Source organism: Sus scrofa, chromosome 3, assembly GCF_000003025.6.
Source record: "Sus scrofa isolate TJ Tabasco breed Duroc chromosome 3, Sscrofa11.1, whole genome shotgun sequence".
Classification (NCBI taxonomy): Eukaryota; Metazoa; Chordata; class Mammalia; order Artiodactyla; family Suidae; genus Sus; species Sus scrofa.
The window spans coordinates 86,789,147-86,812,790 of record NC_010445.4 but is presented as its reverse complement, the minus strand read 5'-3'; the positions used below and the strand labels follow the sequence as shown (position 1 = coordinate 86,812,790).

Sequence of the window (23,644 nt, the reverse complement as noted above, 5' to 3'; positions counted from 1 at the left end):
GCTCTAGGTCACACAGCTAGTAAATGATGGACCCAGGGTTTGAATGCACAGTCTGACTCCAAGGCCACTCCTAGGCAAAATGCTAAACTGATACCTCCCTCTCCTTACCCTCCACATCTAATTGACCTGCCAAGTCTACCTTTCTCGTTTATTGACCTAACCCTTCTTATCCAACCCAGCTGGCCCCAGTTTTTTCAGGCTTTCTCAAACTCTTGCCTAGATTTTTTCTTTAGCTTTCTGATTAGTCTCCTTGTTGCTAGTCCTGTAGCTAAAGTACAAATCTGATCACTTCCCTCTCTTCTTTAAAAGACTTTAAGGAGTAACATACAAATTAAAACTAGAATAAGGAGTTCCCATCATGGCGCAGTGGAAACGAATCCGACTAGGAACGATGAGGTTGTGGGTTTGATCCCTGGCCTCGCTCAGTGGGTTAAGGATCTGGCATTGCCATGAGCTGTGGTGTAGGTCGAAGACACAGCTCGGATCCCACATTGCTGTGGCTGTGGTGTAGGTCGGCAGCTGCAGCTCCGATTCGACCCCTAGCCTGGGAACCTCCATATGCTGTGGCTGCGGCCCTAAAAAGCAAAAAAATTAAAAATAAATAAAAATAAAACTAGAATGTGATTCCACTACTCTATTAGTTAGCTTGGCCTACCACAACAAGATACCACAGACTGGGTAGTTTAAACCACAGTCATTTGTTTTCTTCCAGTGCTGGAGACTGGATGTTCAAGATTAAGGTTTCAGCAGGGATTGTTTCTTTTTCTTTTTTTTTTTTTTTTTGTCTTTGCTATTTCTTTGGGCCGCTCCTGCGGCATATGGAGGTTTCCAGGCTAGGGGTCCAATGGGAGCTGTAGCCACTGGCCTACACCAGAGCCACAGCAACTCGGGATCCGAGCCGCGTCTGCAACCTACACCACAGCTCACGGGCAACACCGGATCGTTAACTCACAGCAGGGATTGTTTCTAATGAGAACTCTCCCTAGACTGCAGACAGCTGCCATCTCACTGTGTCTTCACATGGCTGTTCTTCTTTGTGTTGAAAGAAAGAAGTCTCTGGTGTCTTCTTATAGATCTCTTCTGATATGGCCCTACTCTTATGACCCCATTTAACCTTACTTACCTCCGTAAAGGCTCTAATTCCAAATACAGTCACATGGTGGGGAAGGGGAGAGGTTAGGGCTGCAATATAGGAATTCGAGGGGGAGGCAAAATTAGTCCACAGCAACTACACATACACCCACTGGAATGGCTAAAATGAAGTGAACAAATGATATCAATTATTTGAAACAGGGACAGCTGGTACACTCATACACTGCTACTGGGGTTTAAAATTAGTCCAGTCACTTTGTAAAACTGACAGAATCCAATAAAGATGAATATATACTGAGCTTATGACCAGAGATTCCACTCCTGGGTATTTTATCTATGGAAATGTACACACATACTCACCAAAAGACATGTACAAAAATGTTCATAACAGCACTATTCATAAGAGCCTCAAACTGGAAAACTCTCAAATGTTGATTCATAATAGAAAGGATAAATAAATGATTGCAAATTCATAAAATGGAATGTTGTACAACCATGAGATTGAATGAACCACATCTCATAGGACAAATGAACAGTACTTAGAAACATAGTGCTGGCTGGTAGAAGACAGAGAAGAGTGCATACTTTACCATTCCCCTTAAATAATGTTCAAAAATGGGCAAAACAAGTCTATTATGCTAAAAGCCAGGCCAGCAGTCCCCCTTGGAGAGGAAAGTACTGGCTGGAAGGGAAGAAGAGGGGCTTAGGGGGTTCTGGTTACATTATGATCTAGTTTCTGGCTACACAGTTATGTTCATGTCATAAAAATTCATCCAGCTGAACATTTATCATATGTGCATGTTCCTGCATATATTTTATGCTTTAATAAAATTTTTCCTTAAAAAAAGAAATATTCTGAAGACACCATGTCAACCCATACTAAAGTTTCAGTACATTAGCCTGGCCTAAAGCCCACTGTGACTTGGTTCCAGGTCAACCTTTCTAGCCCTGTTGCTACTCCTCACCTAAATGCCAGGCCAAACAAGCCTTCCCCCCAAACCCACAACACATCATGTTCTTTCATGTTATCCCTCTGCATGAATACCCTCCTCACTTCGGACACTTGGTTAACTCCTTTTTCAACTTTACAAGTCAGCTCAGACCTTACTCTCCACCAGGAAGTTTTTCCTCGCCCTACTCATCCCAGGCTGAATTAGGAGTCCCTGCTCTGTCCGGCTTCAACATTCCAGTACTTATACCCTTAGTACCTCTCACTGTCACTTTTGGTTTATACATCTGTTTTCACTGCTGGACTGTGAATATGATGATGGCAAGGACCGTGGTCTTTACCTCTGTATTCACAGCAACTTATGCATACAGCAAACAGCCAATGAACAGCAAATGAATTAATAAAGGGATTAATGAAATTCAGCTTGCATCCTGATTTTGGTACAGAGTTTTTCTTTAGTCATTCTAGGAGAGAGAGAGGAACTAATCTGGCAGTACAGATAATAACTTGCCCCAAATTTAGTTTGCAATGAGCGCTTTGTTCCCCCGGAACATTAATATCAGGGAAACCAAATACATATTTCTTAAAATATATAATGGTAACACTGCCCATTCCCTACAGAATGTCCAACTGTACAAAATGATCGCATTCCTCTGGAATATGGGTGAAATGTTAATGTTCTTGGTTGGCTTGAAACTCAAGAAATTCCTCTAACATCTAGATTGGCCATGTTTCTTGGTGGATCTGCCAAAAATTCCTCAGATATCCCAGTCTGGGATTTATGGACTGAGAGGTTTATGATATTTTAGAGTGTAGAATAGGCTATTGTTTTACATATAAGACAAGTCAAATAAATGCAGCAAAATCTGTGATTGGGCTCGGAGCCCAAAAAGTGACCCATGTTGACAATAGTCAACTTGAATTTTCTGTGCAAGTTTCAAACAGGCAATTGCTAAGCAATGATCATATTGAATTCTCTACACTGTTCCTTTCTACTTTTGAGTTTGAGTGTTAGGCATGGCTCCGTAATAGAAAAGGTATTAATTATGAGAGGTGGGCTGATAAGGATATTGCCATGATGATGATTTCAGGCAAATAAAGGTGCACAATGGTCAACAGAACAAGCATAGATGTGAAACCTGACCTCAAACTGCCTATTGTCCAAAAATGTTTGCCCACCTTCTCTTCAGTGAGGACTTCTCACCTGCTCCACCCCAAGGATCTGACCTACAGGCTTATTTGTACTGTCTCTGACTCTATTCACCCTTTTGAGCCACAGCTGATTGGACCAGACATGGATGCCTGACTCAGGCTGGACCAATCAGATGCTCTGGATTTGGAGCTGAGCTCCCAGAGGACCTGCGGAGCTGCCTGCCCAGCTATTTTGGGCGCAAAGGAGTGGGGAAGCCAAGAAAAGTGGATCTCAGGGAGAAAGAAGAGATATAATAAACCATCATGGTGGGATGGGGGTTGGCAAAAAGAAAGATCAGTTCCTGACATTTTTCCTATTTCTGCTTCCATCCTCTGGAAAGATCAAATGCATTCGCTGCCCAAGTCTGGCCAGCTCATTAAAACAAAATACCTCATTTTTGTTTATGCTGCTTTGGGTAGATTTCTGAGCTTCCAGGACTGGGACATAAGTGTTCTGGTATTTGGCTAGATCTGCCTTCACTTCCCCAGTGCCTTTGGAAGAGGAGAGAGGGTGCGAATGAGCCCCGCCCTCTGGTAGTGCCCTGCAGCACTCCTGGTACGTGGCCACTGCCCGCTGGAGTTTTAGTTCTGAGCGCTAGGGCTTGCAAGCTGCTGGTTAGTCAGGGTGTTAATGTGGTTCTTAAAAAGGCAGCATGACACCGTGAATGATGATATTTGAGCATCAACAATACAAAATTAAGCCTGTGGAAAATTTGAATTATGATAACTAACACAGGAAATTGCATTTATGTATGGAAACTAAATTTAGAAGCCTGGACAGATTGACAGGATCCTCCCTAAATCCATGTAAATAGCCCATGCCAGGTGCCAGGAAGTAACTGCAGCAGCAGGAACTGGCTAGGCAGGCAGGCCCTTGGCTGTCCTAAAGGGCGAAGAGTGAAATAGGGCTTTCTCTAGGTAAATTATTTTTTCAGAAGTCTCATCTTCCAGGATAAGAGAGAAATAACAGTTTTTGGAAGAATCATTTTCAAGGTGGTGCCTATTCTTTCCCTGCTTTGTGCCCATAAACAAGGAAAGGGTGTGGTCAGAACTTGGATTTGCTCTGGGCTGTGTTTGTGCAGCCCGGCCGCCTGCCAGAGGCAGCGCCCAGGGGAAAAGGGGAAGTGAGAGTGGGTGAGGGGAAATTTCTGGGGCTCCTTTTCCCCACCACCACTGTGCCCCCCACTCTCAGGGTTCCCTCCTTTCCATGGTGTTCCTCTGCCGCTTTGAGTTCCAAACTGGAGTCAGAGGGATGACATTAATGGTGGTTCAGTAGGACAAGAACATTGGAGGAGGGTACGGTGACCAGTGCTTCTCTCAGATTCAGGCAAGAGGGCTCTCTGCCCTTTCTCATCTGTCAATTGGGAGGATACAGATAGTACCTGTCTTATAGGTTATTGTCAGTTAATGGATTGAAAGTTTTAGAATAGCATCTGGTGCATAGTAAATGCTATGTAAATGTGAGTTGTTGCTGACATTATTATCACTGCCCACTACCACGCCTGGAAGATTGGATTAAAGGAAACAGCATATGCAGTGTGTAGGTCATAGTGAAACACGCCTCTGCCACATTTTGTAGTTACTTTGAGACTTGCCTCGTACTCCAGACACATCCTATGATTTCAAAATCCCTACCAGACTTCTTAGGAAGTATGAAGCCTGTTCCCGTTTCCAACTGCGACTGTTGCTTTGGCCAAGTGTAATCTGATGAATACAAACTAAGAGTCCTGTCCTGGGATAACCCTTATTCTTGTCTGCAGAGAGCTTTGAGGCCCACTTAGAAAGGTGCAAAACAAATCTTAAATCTCTGGGCAGAGACATGGTGGTGGCAGAGAGCGGAGAATGGGGGAGGGATGCTGGCCCCTCTCCTGAAATCACCGATTGCCATTCCTTGCTCTGGAAGAGTTTCTGCAGCCCTGTGCTTTGGCAGGCCCTCGGGGCAGGGCTGGGTTTGGGAATTAGCTTGAAATATTAATTTGGTAAATATCAAGAAGAGCCTTGATTGTACGGGAAGAACTTGTAAAAGGGTTTTTTGCAGAAAGCTGCAAAAGGGTTTCCCATCCGTAAGGGCTACACAACACTGCCTATGTAGAGCAGCAGCTCTGCTCAGCTGCCAGGCAGCTCACTCCCTGTTTGCTTCAGCTTTGTAAGGGATCACCAACAGGCAGCTTAGACACCAGTATGCTCCATGGGAATGAAACTTACGAAGGCTACCAGGGAGGCTATTTGCAAAATATCAAGCCTCAAGCCCCCAGCTCCTCACCTTTAGTAGCATTCCCCCTCCTCCCCAAGAGTTCATTGCAAGCAGGTTCTTCTTGCATCCCTGAGCTCTATGGACACACCTTGTCTTAGGAACGATACTATTCCTTATTCATAGTAATACATGAGTAACTAAGAACAGCATAACAGTGTTATACCTCTCTCAAATATTTTCATTTAAAAAAGGCCTCTGAAAGCCCTAAGCCAAAGAAATAAAGCAATTTCAAACAGCAGCTAGCAGGTAGAGAGGGGCTTTATCAGAGTGGTAGTTCTGGGGAACCACACGCCTATTCCAAAGTCTGTCTCATCTCAGGATCCTTTTATTCAGCCTGCTTTCTACCTGTGCTTTCAGATATGACATTAAGGATTGACTCCACAAGGTCATTAGCATCATACAACTATTCCCCAAGCCTATGAGCAATGACCACTAAATCCCTGTGGTCATGGTTTCCCTCCAGTCTTTATTTGGAGTTCCCTTCTTAACAGTAAACAGCTTTGAGGACTATGGACAGTCATGGAATGTGCCTGGACCACTTTTTACTTGTGTTTAGTGGTTCTGACCACATACACATACTCCTACATCATAGGAAATGGACTATTTGAACATTGAGAAAAATTCTAGCATGAGGAAAGGCAGAAGCATGGTGTTGCCAATGAAGATCCTGCTTTGACTGGCTTGCTTTTTAAGCTCCTATTTGAGGTAGGATGTAAACATGTAAGTGGATTTGCATGCTACTCTGAACAAGTCCAGCAATAAATTATAAACATCCTTAAGAGATTTCTTAAAGGAAGTAGTTCCTATGTGTGACTAGTAACCACTTTTTCAAGAGTGAAACATCTGAGCTATTTAAATTCTTCTGCAAAGTATGAAAAGCAATTTAAGTCATCATGGCATCATCACTCAAATCAGAAGGATGAGGAGTATTGCAGTTTTTTGTTTTATTTTTTCTTTTGTTTTTTCTTCTTACTGGTAAGGTGGTAGGGTGACATCAAGTGTAATTGTCAAAATTAAGTTAAAATCTCTAGAAATTCAAATCAACATGTATTTGATTGCTGACTGTTCCCCATGTACTACAGGGTATGTGTAAGCCCAGGGAGTAGGGAGACCATACTATGGGTGTGTTATGGGTGTGTCCATGAAGCAACAGAACTATTTTTCTCAACATTCTGTTTATGAAGCCTCATTTGTTGGACAGCTGCTGAGGAATCCAACCAAAGCATATATAGTCTGTATGTTTCATTCATAAGACCTAATCTGAATGAATTTAACAGTAGCAAAATAAGCCATATTCTATGCCAGCTCTTTTCTGGTCAAAAGAAATCAGAGACATTGCTAGTCTATTTCCCATGAAGGAAAAGTTTTGATTCCATCCTGAATGTACCTTTGTTTGTGGAGCGATTTCCTGTTTTTCCTTATCAAAATATTTCAGCTGGAGCCTAAATTGAGTAGCTATTGGAGGTTCTAGTCCAACCAAGTCAGACGAGTATGTTTAAATACAGCTCTGAAGAATATCCATTCTGTTAGCAAGTAGAACACTTAAAACAAAATAAAAGGAAAAAATATTTTTATTCCAATGAGTATCTTCCATGGGAAAAAAGGCAGATGGAAAGAATAACAGTGATGAGACAAAATTAATATATCCATATTATATAACAACCAAAAAAAGCTGTCATGTAACATTTCTATGTTTCCTTTTACAAGTAATGTGAATTTTTTTTCTTTGGATATGCATTTATGCTTGTGTGGACAGCAGTCAAGGCTTAAAGGCATAGACTAGATAATTAATTCTGCCCCTTTAAGGACATTTTTACATATCTCTGTCCAGTGCCAATTATGTGTTGATTTCACACTCAGAAACACACTCAGAGAGTGTGTTTGTTTCCTTATTTCCTATTTCTTGGCTGTATATGCAGATTTCTCGATTTCCTATTCCTTGACTCAGTTGGGGGCTGGGGGTGGACATCTTTGGCCCTCATGAACCACCTACACAAGTGAAATCAAATTGCAAGGAAATGTATTCTAACGCCCCCTGAGCAACATGCAAAACCGTTTCATTACTGGTGCCTGAATGTGTTACAGAGTGTTGACAAACCCAGCTCTGAGCTATCGAAAATGGGAGAACTTTTTTTCCCTGTTTTCTTTCTATCAAGGAGTCAATAGCACCAAACAAGAAAGGATTGCTTTATTTTTAGGGCAGAGGCATGAGGGAAGCACTGAGAGGCAGGAGAGTTCATCACGTGTCCTAAGTGGTGCTGGCAGCAATGTACACAGAGCATTCGGTCAACTAATATTTAATTTTTGTACCAGGCCCAGAGCCAGCACATCCAGTGCACCGGGATTGATGATTAAGGAGAATGTTGTAAAACTGCTGAGCATAATTCACTATCACCAAATATAGGCATCTCTGAAGCTGATAATCTTATTCATAGGAAATGCAATGACATGGTTCAAGTTGTCAGAAAAGGAATCCAGCTTGGTTGGGATAGGAAAGACAAAACAAAAACAGCAAAACTTGAGCCCATGAGTCCTTTCTGTTGGAAAGATTTCTGAAGATTGAACCTAGGCCTGCAGTGCCCCTAACAGCACAATCTGAGGCTGCCAGCAGAGCCACTGTGGAAGTGAACGCAGCTGTTCAGGTGAGAGAGAATCAAGTGGAGAGAATCTACCTCCTAAAGATGCTCTTCTTATCAGGGCTTCCTAAGACCTTCTAGAGTGATGAGTTCCAAACTATATCCAGCCATTGCAGGGGGATAAAAAGATTTGACCAGTTGTGGATGCTGGATTTAATTATCCACAGCCTATTTCCAGCCTCAGAACAATTTCTGCCTCTACCTATAACCCACTGCAGCCCAAGTGTGAAGGATCTTAATGCGGTTCATTTTTTAAAAAAAACCACTTTCCAATTATACATACATGTATGTCTATGAATACGTAACATATTTTATTCACACTAGAGATTTAAATCAAGTGGGTGTTTTGGCTCCTTTCCCTATTATGGGAATTTCAAAGAGAACTTAGGAATATTCTTTGGAACATATTTCACAGGATATTACTTAGGTCTCCCAATTAGCTGGACAAAAATAATTAATTACATATACAAAAAAAAGTGGTAGGAGTTCCTACTGTGGCACAATAGGATCACAGGGTCTCTGCAGCTGCAGGGAAGTGGCTTCGATCCTGGGACTGATACAGTGGTTTAAGGATCTGGTGTTGCTGCAGTGTGGCATAGGTCACAGCTCCCGCTTGGATTCGATCCCTGGCCGGGGAATTTCCATATGCCATGGTGCAGCCAAAAAAGAAAAAAAAAAGAGTAAAAAGTTCCCCAAATACCTAACTTATTTACTATAAAAATGAGTCACACAAATCAATAATAAAAAGATAAACAATTCTATGGGAAAATAAGCAAAGGATATATGTTTATTTCCTGGAAATAAACATATAAAAATATACTCAACTTCACTATAGTTTAAAAATTCAAATGATGAGATAGCAATTTTCACTTCTAATTGGCAAAGATGAAAAAGAGTAGTATTGCCAGGATAAGATGTGATTGTTGGTAAATGTATTGATTGATGTCATGTTTTTATTTTTATTTTTTTATTTTTTGCTCTTCAGGGCTGTACTTGTGGCTTACAGAAGTTCCCAGGCTAGGGGTCAAATGAGAGCTGCAGCTGCCAGGCTACACCACAGCCATAGAAACACAGGATCTGAGCCATGTCTGCAACCTATACCACAGCTCATGGCAATGCCAGATCCTTAATCCATTGGGCGAGGCCAGGGATCGACTCTGTATCCTCATGGATACTAGTCAGGTTTGTAACCTGCCGAGCCACAATGGGAACTGCTGATATCATGTTTTGCGGCAAGTTTGCAATATCAAAGTTGATCCAGAAATTTTTCTCCTGGGAAGGTAACCTAGAAACACTTACATAAGTACACAAAGACAAATGTTCATGGATGATGATAATTGCAGCATAGTTCCTAACAGCAAAAACTGGAAACAAACCACTAAAAAAATGAGGTAGAAATCTATGTACTCATACAGAAAGTGTTCTAAGATATGGCAATAAGTAAAAGCAGAAAGTTACAAAAATGGTATGAAAAATGGAGCCTTTATATGCAAGGAAAAAAATCTAATATGTCATTAGAATGTAAATACTGGTTATTTCTGGGAATGGCATTTTGTACCACCCTCTGTTTCTCCATATATTTGTAATATTTGATAGCATATTAAAGGTAAAATAAAAGCAGTTTTTAAAAAATAATGGTATGAACATCACTGAAGAAGTTCTTCTGCCAAACATGTTAAATCTGAATCTCAACATGAGGAAACAATCCCAAAAATTCAAATTGTGTAACCTTCTACAAGACAACCAGCTCAGACTCCTCAAATTTATCAGTGTTACGAAAAATGGGAAAAGACTGTTCTAGATTAAGAATAACTAAAGAGAGCCAGTAACTACATGCAATGTGTGATCTTTGACTGGATCCTGAATACATTAAAAAAAAACATTATAATGGGCTTTTTAGGACCCAATTGTCTTGGTAAATCTAAGTGAAAGAACAGGACTTCTACAACATACTTTGCAAAATATTTTATAGGAAATGTCTATAAAACTGAAATGCATTGTGCCCTCCATGCTAGGTGATCCCATGGGTACACTGTCTCATTTAATCTTGGTTATTTATAGGAGGGGAAGATGACTTCCCATTGTCATTCAAACTCAAATTATTACTATCACTGCTGAAGGATACTAATATATTCAGTTCTAGAATGTCTTATCTCACATGGATTTCCAATTCATGCCTAGGTGCCAACTAGGATTTATTATGAAGTGGAAGAATTTCACTGCTGGAGGGTATCTTTCAGGTTACAAAGGCTAAACCCTCACGAGCTGACAGATGAGCAAAAGGAACCAAGTTGGCCCATAGTCAGTTAGAAGAAAAACTAGGTTTGTAAATCTTGCCTTCAAATTTAGTAAAACCCTAACGATCTATTTAACCCTTGCCGAAACATCGACAAGGGGCTAGGCATCATAGTGGCCTGCCTTGAGATGGGCCCCTTTTTCAGGGGAAGAGGCATAAAACTTGGAGAGAAATTGCATGACAGTCCTCAAGGTTCGGCGAGCCTCTTAGCACTTGTGATAATGCAGGCAGGCTGCTGAGTCCAAGCCGAACCCAGATGTGCCCTTTGCTTGACTTTTTTATTACGTAAGAAAGCACTAGGCATTCAAGCCAACACTTTTTTCTCTCTAAAAATATTCAGGAGAGAAAAGCGACTGCTTATGGAAGGTGGATAACAAAAGAGTCCTAAATCCTGTTATCTTCCCGATAAACATTTCCTTCCCAACATTCCCAGCGGGCCTCATCCCATCTGGTAGAATGATAGGATAGAGATTAAATCATTTTTCCTTTATGGGAATGTTTGTACCTCCTTCTTGCCTGGACTAAAACTCCAGATTTACATCCTCTATGTTATAGTTCCTTCTGAAAATCATCTCCCGATCTACACGGTGAATTTAAGAAAATTGAAAAGCCCGTCTCTGTAAGAGGATTTTCCTGGCTGGCTCATGCTGACTCCTCAGGTGCCAGTGGAATGTTCTAAAATGTGATGGTGAGAGTGTCATTTCAGGTAGTGGGGCAGGTATGGGGGCAGGTCAGGCAAAAGGCTCTAGAGGGCCCAGGTGAACACTGTGAACGTTTGTAGAGGTAACCCAAGTCAAAGAGGTGGAAGAACACGTGCAATGTCAAGTCAGGAGGCTAGTGAGATGGCTAAGACAAGGGTTTGGAACTGAATGGAAATGGGCTTGTAGGACAGAGAGTTCAGAGCCGGGCAAGAGGTTCCTGGCTATTCCCAGATTCAAGTTGGCATGTGTGGCTTGCCATTTGTGGCTGGCAGGGACTGGTGTCCAGAGGTGGCCAGGATCAGGTGGACACGGAAGAGCCACTGGTCAGTGAACAACAGGTAAGAGCACCAGGGTCTCCATTTGGGTCTGGAGTGAAAACTGGATCCCCACATCCAAGGAGATCAGCAGGATGTGAAGTCAAGGACGAACATGTTGCTCCAATAATCCAGTTTGACAAATCAAGGGAAGAGGAAGAATGCAACATGAAGCCAGGGATAACAGGCAGCCAAGATGGCCAGTGCTGGGGTGGGATGGGCTGGAGTGATGCCAGGGTCAAAGGTTGGACAGGACAGCCACTCTTCATTCTGCTCCTGCTGCTCTGAATAGGAAGTGTCTTGTACCATCATCAAAAGTTCCACCAAAAATGTTATTTACTCTCTTCCTTCAATTAACTGGAATTAAGAAGAAGAAAGGAAATATTTGCTTAATGGGGAAGAATGTATTTGTGTTGACAGGTAGTTTGAGTTAAAAGGAACTCCAGAATTTGAATCCTGCAAGCCTTCCTACTGAAATGTGCTTGGGCAGCAGGAATGAGGGAATACAGGCATAAGGACTGGATGTAATTAGTTTCAGTGGGTTCTCCAGCTGACTTATTGGGGATCCATGGGTCAGATCAAGGTATTCTCTTTAGAAAAACTCTGTGAGAATGCACTCATTTGGGAGAGGGTGGGTAACATGTTAAAACTCAAGCTTTTACAGCTCAGCTCAAAAACATTTATGCTTAAGCCTGGAGAGACTGAAACAAGGATGCTTGGGTTCTAAGGAAGCTGAGGTTCCCAGCAGAGAAGCCTGAGAACACAGGGTACCAACAGGGCAGGGCACAAAGGGAGGATGCTCCCTGGGGGTGCTCCAGAGCCTAAGCAGAGGAGGTAAAGGGTGGGGCCAGCTGATAGGATGCCAGTGCACCTACTTTTACCCCAACTTCTCCCACAGTAGGACCACCTTCGTCTGTTTTGCACATTGGCTTCTTGTGATTTTCTTCCATTTGGCTTTAGATAACTTGAAAACCACCACTTCATACCAACAGCACTGTCCATGTCCATGTTCTCAGCTCTGTATTATATGACATCTTAGTTATTCATGTAGGATCCTCTTCTCAAAGAGTTTACCGTCTCTCTGGAAATCCCAGTTTTTCCTAATGGTAAAAAGGAGAGAATATAGGGTAGCACTTAAGTGCTAAGTGTTAGGGGCTAGAAGTGGATCACAATTGCCAGTAAAAAGAGATCCTTGGGTTATGGAGATGAGGGGCCATGTCGAAAAGGTATAGAAATTTACACACACACACACACCCCAAAAATGGCCGTTGAGTTGAACCTTAAGATGAGGATCTGGAAAAGTGGGGAGGATATTCCAAGCCATGAGAACAGCATGAGCAAAAGAATAGCGTTAGGAATGCTCAAGGCCAGTTTGGAAAATAGTAGACAGAGAAAACATATGGATGACAGACAGTGTTTTCCATTTTCTAAATTACTTCTTCAGACTGTATCCTGAGCAAGAACAATTTCCTGTGGTTTATAAATAGGTCCCAGTTATTTTAGTAGAATGTAACACTGATGATCATTCATGGAATGTTCCACAAAGACTTCAGTTTTCAAGGGCCAGGAGAAAATGTATGAATGTGTAAGAAATGGTGCAGCACATGAAACATCATAATTACCATTGGTTCATCAAACCTATTACAAAGTTTACGCAGAAACTTAGTGTTACTACCCAGGTAATTGTCTCTTGGTCTCTTTCTCCTTCCTGGATTATTCCTAATTTACTATGCAAAGTGCCTAAGGCTTCAGATGGCATGTACCTCTGGATACGAAAGAACAAGAATAGAAATTGGGAGATTTAAAAAATCAAGGACAAAAGATGAAGTCATTTGTCTGAGCTCACAGGGAGGGTGGTGCCAAGGTTACAATTCAGGACACCCAGCTCAAATTTCCTTTCACACAAGATTCCAATCTTAACATGGAATTCCTACCCACCTCCATAACTAAGTAGACACCTGAATTGTACAGAATTTTGATTCCCATGATTCCTAAGATGAAGACCTTTTTTTAAGATGAGGCTGGTATGTTTCTTGGGGGTCTGGAGTCCCAATTGCCTACACTTGAGAAATGTTGCAATGCATGTGCACATGTGATATGGGGTCCCAAAGAAAGAAGATATTTCTAACTGGTAATTTAATTAGGTTAGGGTCAGTTTTGTAATTTTTTTTGGGGGGGGAGCTCTTTTTAGGGCCACACTTGTGGCATATGGAGATTCCCAGGCTAGGAGACAAATCAGAGCTATCGCTGCTGGCCTATACCACAGCCACAGCAATGCCAGATCCAAGCCACATCTGCAACCTACACCACAGCTCATGGCAACACCAGATCCCTAACCCACTGAGTGAGACCAGGGATTGAAACTTCATCTTCATGGATGCTAGTCAGATTCGTTTCCAATGAGCCACAGCAGGAACTCTCAGATCTGTATTTTGTTGCAATTAGCATTATCCTCAATTTTCTCGTACTGTTCTATTTTTCAATCTGCTTCACTAGCATTTGTGTCATTATATACTAATTGCTTTAGCCTAAGAAAGAATATGAATGAACACATATTTTTTTTATTTGTGTTTTTCCTTTGGGTTCCTCTTCCTATGTAGACTAAGGACAAAAAAAAATGAATTGATGCGGAAGTTCCCACTGTGTCTCAGCAGTAATGAGCCCGACTAGTATCCATGAGGATGCAGGTTTGATCTCTGGTCTCGTTCAGTGGATTAAGGATCTAGTTTGCTGTGAGGTGTAGTTGCAGACATGGCTCAGATCTGCCATTGCTGTGGTTGAGGCGAAGACTGGCAGCTGTGGCTCCAATTTGACCTCTAGCCTGGGAACTTCTATATGCCACCGGTTCAGCCCTAAATACCAAAAAAAAAAAAAAAGAGAGAGAGAGAGAACTGATGATAATCCTCAATATTCCCAATATTCCACCTTCCAGTCATAATGCAATTGGTAAAAGAGGGAGTGTGGACTTCATTCATGGCTGTGGTTGATTAAAATTAAGTTTCAGCAGCAGTAGCAAGCTACTTGTTACAAAAACTTTCATAGGAAAAACATCCAACAATCAGTTCTGCCATATCTGAAGAGATCACTATTGAACATTCCCCGAATGACAAAATAACATAAGTGACTCTACAAGTTTTTGCAAAAATGTGGCGCCTTCACCCACACCCCACCTCTCTAAATAAGAACAAGCTTTATTAAATTGCCCTTTCAGTCATAAAATTAGGTCATCTTATTGGGTAATAAAATCACCATCAGAGGCATTTCTGGCCATTCCAATAATCCTCCCCCAAAATTCTTAAAATACTACTAGAATTGAAAAATAAGCTCCATCCAACTTACCAAGTGTAACAACAACTGTCTACAAAAATGTTTTTTGACAGGTAGAATTTGCAGCCAGTCAAAGAATATTATTTTCACAGAGTGTTTAAGATTTATAGAATCCTTTCTTAATGCCTAAGGTTTTACTTGGTTCAGTCATGCTGTGTATAAAGATTATGTTTCATGAGGATTTTTGGAAGAGAGAGGGTGAAGTTATTCTTTTTGGACATACTGTCTTTTACAGTAATATTATAGCAACTTTGGATGTGTATTAAACCACCAGCTGATTAGAAATTAAGTTCACAGGTATAATGCAGTCAAGGATGGCCTACATATATTTTTTAGGTTCTGACATCCGAACACCTTTTCCTTAGGGTATAAAAGAACTAGACTAGGAATTGGAAGATTTCTACCAAAGAAATCAAATCAGACTTTTCTATTTTGATCCCTAAAACTATCAAACAAAACCAAAAACATACTGGCTTTCCGAAACGTGCAAGTTTAGATAATTTCTTTTCTATACAGTTCTTAGGAAGTAAGATTCAAGTGTCCTTTGTATTTTAGCCTTATGTATCTGTAAAGAGTGGCCACACACCCAGGTGATCAGGAAACACACTTTTCCTTCCTTTCTCTAGCATAGTCTATATAGGCTTTTCCAAAAGGGTTCCCCTCCCAGCACTATTTCCACTGAATGTGACTTGAACAAAGGGCTTGGGAGTAGTGGGAGAGGAGAGTTATCAGGGTAAAAGGAGCTTTGGAAATGTGAGATGTGAAACATGATCTGCTAATATGAAGATGATGTGAAGATCTACCTTAGGAAGCATGGGAGTCTATTAAAGTCTGAGAAAATCTGCAGTTAAATTGTGGTCTATTTTGGATTGTGTGAGCATTCCCCAAGCTAGGCTGGCCACAGAACCCCACCCCTCTCTAGGCCATGCATTCTGTGGGCTAAATGTGGAAAAGGAAGAACACTAGCTTTTTCTCAGACACAGGGACCGCAAAGGCTTTCTCTGCCCCTTAGCTTTGAGGATTTGGGCAAGTTACCCTCTCAGAGCTTACTAGCTGTGTGACTTGAAGCCAGTTATCTACCCTCTCTGTGCCCCAGTGTTCCCACCTGGAAAATGGAACTAATAATGGCAACTGTTTCGAAGAGTTGTGAAGATTAAAGGTTAGTAATGATAAAGCACTCAGAATAACACCTGTCATAAGGTTAAGTGCTCAATGATCTCACTAAAGATACCAGTAGTTTTATTTTCTAATCATATGCTGTGCTCCAGACACACTTGGCTCTTGGCCACGCAAAGACACCTGATGCTTTCCCATGTCCATGTCTTTGCTCTTGCGGATCTCTTCATTTGGAATGTCCTTCTTCACCTGCTCTGCCTGGTAAAATCTTATCTGTTCTTCCAAGCCCAATCATGAATGCTACCTTCTTGATGAAGCCTTTCTAGATTTCCCCAAACCTGCTGTCGTCTTCTTCAAAGGAAAGCTCTCAGGGTTTTGCAGCTCTCCTGGTTTTTATCACGTTCAACTTTGTATCCAGTGAGTTTTATACTCCTGGAGGAGCAGTGTATGCTCTCTCTCTTTCAGTACCCAGTGCATGCTCTCTCGCTCTCTCTCGCGCTCTCTCTCTCTCTCTCTCTCTCTCTCTCTCTCTCTCTCAGTACCCAGCAGTGTAATCTAGCAGGGACAGCGTCAGGCTGGGAACCAGGAAACCTGGGCTCTTGTCCCAGGACAACCACTGTACACTCTTGGGCAAGTCACTTCATGGAGCTTTGGTTTCCTTTGTCTTAAAACAGTGGGTTAGATTAGATGAGATCTGAAGCCTCTTCTATCTCTTTCCTTCTGTACGTCTAGTGTACACCCCCTGGGTCACCATATACGTGCTTGTGGGATTTCCACAAAGTTTGATCCATAAATATCTAGTCAGAAACCACTGATTGCATATTTTTAAAAGTAAAAGCCTGAATAATCTATATAAATAAAATGTGGCACATAATGGAATACTATGCAGCTGTAACAACAAATACAACAAAGAAGAGAAGAGGAGAAGGAAAGAGCTCTAGATGCTCTTTTTTAAGTGCAAAAAAGGTAAGGAATAGAACAATGCTTGCAGTATGCTACCTGTTGTCTAACAAGGGAAAGAAGTAATAAGAATATAGATTTGATTTTGTGTCTACATGCCTAAAGAGATACTGGGTGGATGCAGTCTGGAATCTCCTTCTCAATCCAGCCATTTTGATCTCCTTATGCTCAGAAACCAGGGGCCTGCATCCCACTGGGATATGGCTGGTGATTGTGTGAAAGGCCCACAGCTACACCATCAGCACCCCTATTTTGGGGGGAGGATCTGGGAGAATTCAGTTAAGTAGGAGGGTAGGGGCAGCCTAGCAAATTCTCAGATCCTCCTGGGGGGCAAATTAACAGAGGAACAACTGGAGAAGGCTCTGATTCTTCTCTTATGGGTGGGAGATGGTAGAGCCTACATGTCAATAGCTAAGACACAATTCAAAGAATGCTTTCAGGTAATTTTCCCAGCCTTTGCATATAATCTACCCCTCAGACAGCATAAAATTTCCCCCTAAATGGGTAAAATCCCCAATTCTTTTCAAATTCAGTTAGCCCACTGCCTTAAGAAACTTACAGCTATAAATATTTTTGTTCCTACCAGAGTCCTGTAGCAATTAGAAATCTAATATATGATTTTCTCAGCTGGCTTTGGTCTAAGGTCCTCTTTGGAGAGAATCCTGAGAGTGTAAATTACTTGCAGCTGAGACAGGCCCATACTTACCCAGCAGGTATTGTATCAAACCCCAGCTCTCCTGCCTGGCTGCTCCTGGGAAGACCTCAGAAGAGCTTTTCAAAGCAGACCTCTTAAAAACAAACTCTCCCACCTCTACCCCCATCTCCTGTCCCCTTCAAAAAACAAAACAATACTGCTCTGTTCACCAAACACAGGGGGGTTTTCTGTTTAAAGCATTTTTTCTTATTCCATATTGGCAGCACTTACTAAGGAGCGGATGACTTTCAAGTTGGGTGAACTTTGAAACATAAGCACATAAGAATCCAGGTGCTTAAAAATTTTTCAAAGTTAGACACATCCTTACAGCCCTCATCTGAAAAATATCTTTTTCAAGTTTTATTAAAACTATGTCAGTTTAAAAAAAAAAAAAAAGGATGCCTTTGACCACGTATCTCCAGTCATTATGTTTGCTTTTAAAGCTCACAGCTAAATGACTAAGATCCTATTTCCCTTTTCAAACTTTTGGAAACAGCTTGGTGTCAGATGGACCTGTCTTTGAATTCTGTTTTCACCACTTATTAGCTGTGAGACCTCAGCCAAATGACCCAATTTCTTCGTGCCTCTGTTTCCTCATTGATAAAATGGCAATAATTACAGTACACAACACACAGATTAGCTGTGAAGATTAAATAAGGGCATATAAAATACTTAGCAGAGTGTCTATGTATACTTGTGTGTGTATATATATATATATATATACACACACATACATATATATTTATTAATAATCTTAAAACAATAACAAAATATTATACATTATATCTCATTTGGGACAATTGCTCAACTTAAATTTAGCAAATATTTCCTCATTTTTGTGATTCTTTAAGGGCCTCAATTTAAGGTTTAAATAAAGGCTTATCATTAAAATTGTACTCTTTCTTGCTCTAATCTGTGTGTAAAAGAAAGAACCCAAGGTAAGAGATCAGCCTGCAAACCATGAGACGCAAGCAAGGAAAGAATTTCATTGCCTCCATAGCAAATGTTCATGTCTTGATGGGGTTTTTTTGTCATCCTCTGAGAATTAAATGTAACATCTGTGCTGTGACTGCACATCCCCATCCATCCAGTGTCTGAAGGGCAGAGGATGGGAAATGAGGATGCCCCAAGGTTGGAAGTTTGATTGGAGGACAAAACCCAATTACTCAATCCCAATGGAAGAGTGTCTCCTCAAACCATCTACATGTCAAACTTCTCCGACCTCTGTGGGGAAGTGATATTGCTCTCTGTTTCTCTTTGTTCCTCACCCATCAGCCTATGAATTTCTGCAATTTCTTGAATGAATTCTAGGCATGAATCTAGCCCACTTCTGGAATCCTGCATATAGGCCCACAAACTGTCAAATTGGGGTGGGTGTGTGGCTTATCTTGAGGCTCTGTCACAATGTCATTGCCAAGGTTGTCTTTAGACTTCCACAAGAATGACGCCAGTCATGAAAACACTAGATGTGCCTGATTCTGCTCTTGAAAAGAATCATGGCTTGCTGCCTACAGATACCAAGGCCCTTGTGATGGAGGCACTGCGGGAAGCCTGGGAGTTGGAAGTGACCTCCCTGTGGAATTCTTGCTTTGCAGCATATTTCAAATTCTAGTTGCTTTTCTTCAGTTTCCCCAAGTATAAAGAGTCAGGATGCCAATTACTGAGGTCCCCATTGACGATGTCTGGAACGTAGTTGTACAGTAGAAATATAATGTGAGCCATACATAGTTATACTTAAAAAATATAAAAAGAAATGGTGAAATTAATTTTTAAAATATTTCATATATATCCATGATAGTACCATTGCAACATATAATTGATATCTTACAAACTGACCTATGTCATATTCCTGTTTTCTAAAAGAAGTCTTTGAATTTGGTGCATACAAAAATTATGAAAAATTTATAATTATAATCATTTAATTATTTTATAACTTATAAAGCTATAAAATTTACAGTTAGAACTAGTAGATTCAAATACCCAAGTTGTCACATACATAAAGTTATCTAATAACTGAACCAAGAATCAATTTTTTTGGTTTTTTTTTTTTTTTTGTCTTTTTAGGGCCGCACCCGTGACATATGAAGGTTCCCAGGCTAGGGGTTGAGTCAGCTGTAGCTGTTGGCCTACACCACAGCCACAGCAACGCCAGATCCAAGCCTCATCTGTGACCTATACCATGGGAACGCCGGATCCTTAACCCACTGAGCGGGAGCCAGGATCGAAACCACGTCCTCATGGATCCTAGTCAGATTCGTTTCCACTGAGCCATGGTGGGAACTCCAAGAATCAATTTTTAAATTTAAATTAGTTAAACTTAAAAATCCAGTTTCTCTATCGCTCTGGCCAGGTTTTAAGTGCTCAGTAGCTACATGGGCCTGGTGGTTACTGTGTTAGGGCAGGTTGAGAAGATGAAAAGTGCACTTGTTATATGCAGAGTCATCACACTCTTGAGTTTTTCCTTTCCATATCCTCAGCTGTTACTTGCCAAAAGGAGATTCCAGAAAATTCTTTTTTAAATTTCTGGTTTGGTTCCAACAATAAGGACTCAGAATCACTTTTCTTTTTCTGTGGTGGATAATGGAATCAAGCTGCCTGAAAATATGCAAGTGGAAAAATTAGCTTATATCTGAGAGGTAAATTGTGGCAAATCCTTTCTTAAGAGGAGCAGGTAGGAACGTTTTAAAGAATATGCAGAAGTCCATTTACCTAAAGTGACCAGTGGTTGCTGGTTATTGAAAAATGATGTTAAATGAGGAATAAAGAATGATTCTCACTTTTGAATTACATTTTTAAAAAATTGAGATGAAATTCACATAATGTAAAGCTATCCATTTTAAAGCAAACATTTCAACTACTGCCTCTCTCTGGTTCTAAAACATTTTCATCACTCCAAAACAAAGCCCCATACCCATTAAGCAGTTATACCCTATCCTCACCCCCGAACCTCCCTCCAGCCCCTGGCAACTAAAATCTGTTTTCTATCTCTATGGATTTACTCATTCTGGATATTTTATACAAAATAAGTGACTTTTGTGGCTGGCTTTTCTTCCCATTATGCTTAGTGTACATATACGTCCCAATACCTTGTAGCATGTATCAGTGCTTCATTCCTTTCACCACTAAATAGTATTCCACTATGTCTATATAACACAGTTTGTTCATCTATTCATCCAGTGGCAGACATTTGAGTTTTTTCCACCTCTTGGCTATTGTGAATAGTGCTACTATGAACATTTGCATACAAGTGTTTGAGTACCTGTGTTCAATTCTTTGGGGAATATAGCTAGGAAAGGAATTGTTATATCTGTTTGACTTTTTGAAGGACAGCCAAACTGTTTTCCACATTTGCCGCAACATTTTATATTCTCACCAACAATGCATGGGGATTCCCATTCCTCCACATTCTTGCCAATACTAGTTATTTTCCATTTCCCTCCATTTTCATTGAGATATGATTGAGATACAGCACTGTATAGGCTTAAGGTATACAGCATAATAATCTGACTTACACATAAGTGAAATGATTACCACAACACATTTAGTTAGCATCTATCATCTTCTACAGATACATAATAAAAGAAAAAGAAAAAAATTTCTCCTTACAATGAGAACACTTAGGATTTACTCTCTTAAAAACTTTCACATATATCATACAGCAGTGTTAACTGTTGTCATCATGTTATACATTATTTAACTGGAAATTTGTACCTTTTGACCATCTTCGTCCACCCTCTTCCCACCACTTGGCCCCCAACACCTCTGGTAACCACAGATCTGATCTCTTCCATTTTTTGTTTTACTTTTTTTCTCCTTAAATTAAAGCTATCCTCGTGGGTTGCACTTCTCTAATGACTAATGATTTTGAACATATTTCCACGTGCTTGTTGATCATTTGTATATCTTCTTTGGAGAAAAAAAAAATTTTTTTTTTTTTTGGCTTTTTAGGGCCACTCCCGCAAGCATAAGCTGGTTCCCAGGCTAGGGGTCTAAACGGAGCTACAGCTGTCAGCCCCAGCCCCAGCCACAGCAACACAGGATCCAAGCCACATCTACAACCTACACCACAGCTCATGGCAATGCCAGATCCTTAACCCACTGAGTGAGACAGGGATTGAACCCACAACCTCATGGTCACCAATCGGATACGTTTCTGCTGCGCCACAATGGGGACTCCGAGAAAACTCTATTTCATTCTTTTCTCCATTTTTGAATTGTCTTTTTGTTGTTGAGTTCTAAGAGTTCTTTATATATTCTGGACACTAAACCATTATTAGATGTATGCTTTGCAAGTATTTTCTCCTATTCTATAGTCTTTTTACTTTCTTGATAATGGCCTTTCATGCACAAAAGTTTTAAATTTTGATGAAATCCAGTTTGTCTATTTTTATTATTGTTGTTCCTGGTTTGTTTTTTTTTTTTTTTTTTTGCCTAATCCTTGAAGCGCATTTCAAAAGAAAAATAAAATCATAGCTCTCTGTCTGAAAAAAGACATACTTTAAAGTTTCATTTTACTTGAAACATAAATTTTCATTCACCTGCTAATCTGTTGATAAACAAATTATTATTATTTTTTTTTTCAGCCATGCCAGTGGCATGTGGAAGTTTCCTGGCCAGGGATCAAACCCACACCACAGCAGTGACCTGAGCCTCGGCTGTGACAATGCTGGATCCTTAACCTGGTGAGCCACCAGGGAACTCCAAAGTATTTCTTTGAACATATTTACTGATTGAGAGGTCAATTCTGTTTTGCAAAAGCCACAGCTATCTGATACACAGTTTTGTTTTAAGTTAAGAACTTAGACATGCTTGCAAAGCAACGGGTATCCTAACATTTCAAGGTTTTTATGATTTCAATTCTCCTCTAAATTCTTGTTTTTAACTTGACCACACATAATTTAATGGCAATATTTTTAGCCATTAATCAGACATTTCAAAAATATGCAACTTAGTTTTCACTAAAAGAACTCTCTTTTCATACTAGTATTTAATTGGTTTATGTAAGGCTTAATTATAATAAGCATAATTATTAAGTATAATAAGTGTAACTGGCATAAACAAATTTAGGAACAAACACAACTGCCTTGGAAAATATACAACACAACTGGTGGGAAGTGAAATAGGTGGGTATAACAGAATATAGTTTACCATCAGAGTGTGTTTGCTGTGCCATGGACATCAGTTTGCTTACAACACTGAGGGAATGAACAGAGTAATCCAACAAGTGAAGAATCATTAAGAATCATCTACTCTACTATTCTAGAGGTCTAAATTCCAAATTACTTTAAGAACTTAAAAGAAAAATTGTGGTAACATATACATATATAATATTTACCATTTTAATCATTTTAAATGTATAGTTCAATGGCATTAGTCCATTCACATTGTTGTGCAACCATCACCACCATCCATCTGTATAACTCTTTTCACCTTGCAAAGAGAATTACTTTTTAATAAATATGCAATGCCCAGGCACTCAGGTCTGATATACTAACTTCTAAAGCGATATTGCTAGTACTTAGTAGCTGTGTAAACTTGGAAAACTCAACTTACCCACATCTCAGTTTTCTGATTTCTAAAATGGGGTTATGGACACCATCAAACTCCTAGAAGAAAACATAGGCAAAACACTCTCTGACATCAACATCATGAATATTTTCTCAGGTCAGTCTCCCAAAGCAATAGAAATTAGAGCAAAAATAAACCCATGGGACCTCATCAAACTGAAAAGCTTTTGCACAGCAAAGGAAACCAAAAAGAAAACAAAAAGACACAGAATGGGAGAAAATAGTTTCAAATGATGCAATGGACAAGGGCTTAATCTCTAGAATATATAAGCAACTTATACAACCCAACAGCAAAAAAGCCAATCAATCAATGGAAAAATGGGCTAAAGACCTGAATAGAATGTTCTTCAAGGAAAATATACAGATGGCCAGCAAACACATGAGAAAATGCTCAACATCGCTGATCATAAGAGAAATGCAAATCAAAACAACCATGAGATACCACCTCACACCAGTCAGAATGGCCATCATTAACAAATCCACAAATAACAAGTGCTGGAGGGGCTGTGGAGAAAAGGGAACCCTCCTGCACTGTTGGTGGGAATGT

The 23,644-nt window shown here is 40.4% G+C and overlaps 1 protein-coding gene across 3 annotated transcripts in view; it reads right to left on the bottom strand.

Moving 5' to 3' along the window:
- LOC106508926 (protein transport protein sec31-like) overlaps positions 1-23,644 on the bottom strand; it is a 175,291-nt gene that overhangs the window by 145,970 nt on the left and 5,677 nt on the right. The window contains exons 2-4 of one of the 3 annotated variants that reach the window (XR_002342958.1): positions 23,084-23,136; positions 12,309-12,533; positions 9,589-11,790 (exon numbers count right to left, since the gene is read on the bottom strand). Coding sequence is in view for 2 of the 3 variants with exons in the window: in XM_013992769.2 (XP_013848223.1) it covers positions 12,473-12,533; positions 23,084-23,136 (114 nt within the window). In the remaining variant the exon portion in view is untranslated. Of the gene's footprint in view, positions 1-9,588; positions 12,534-23,083; positions 23,137-23,644 lie in introns of those variants that run through there. The other 2 variants (XM_013992769.2, XM_013992762.2) reach the window with 2 other exon arrangements.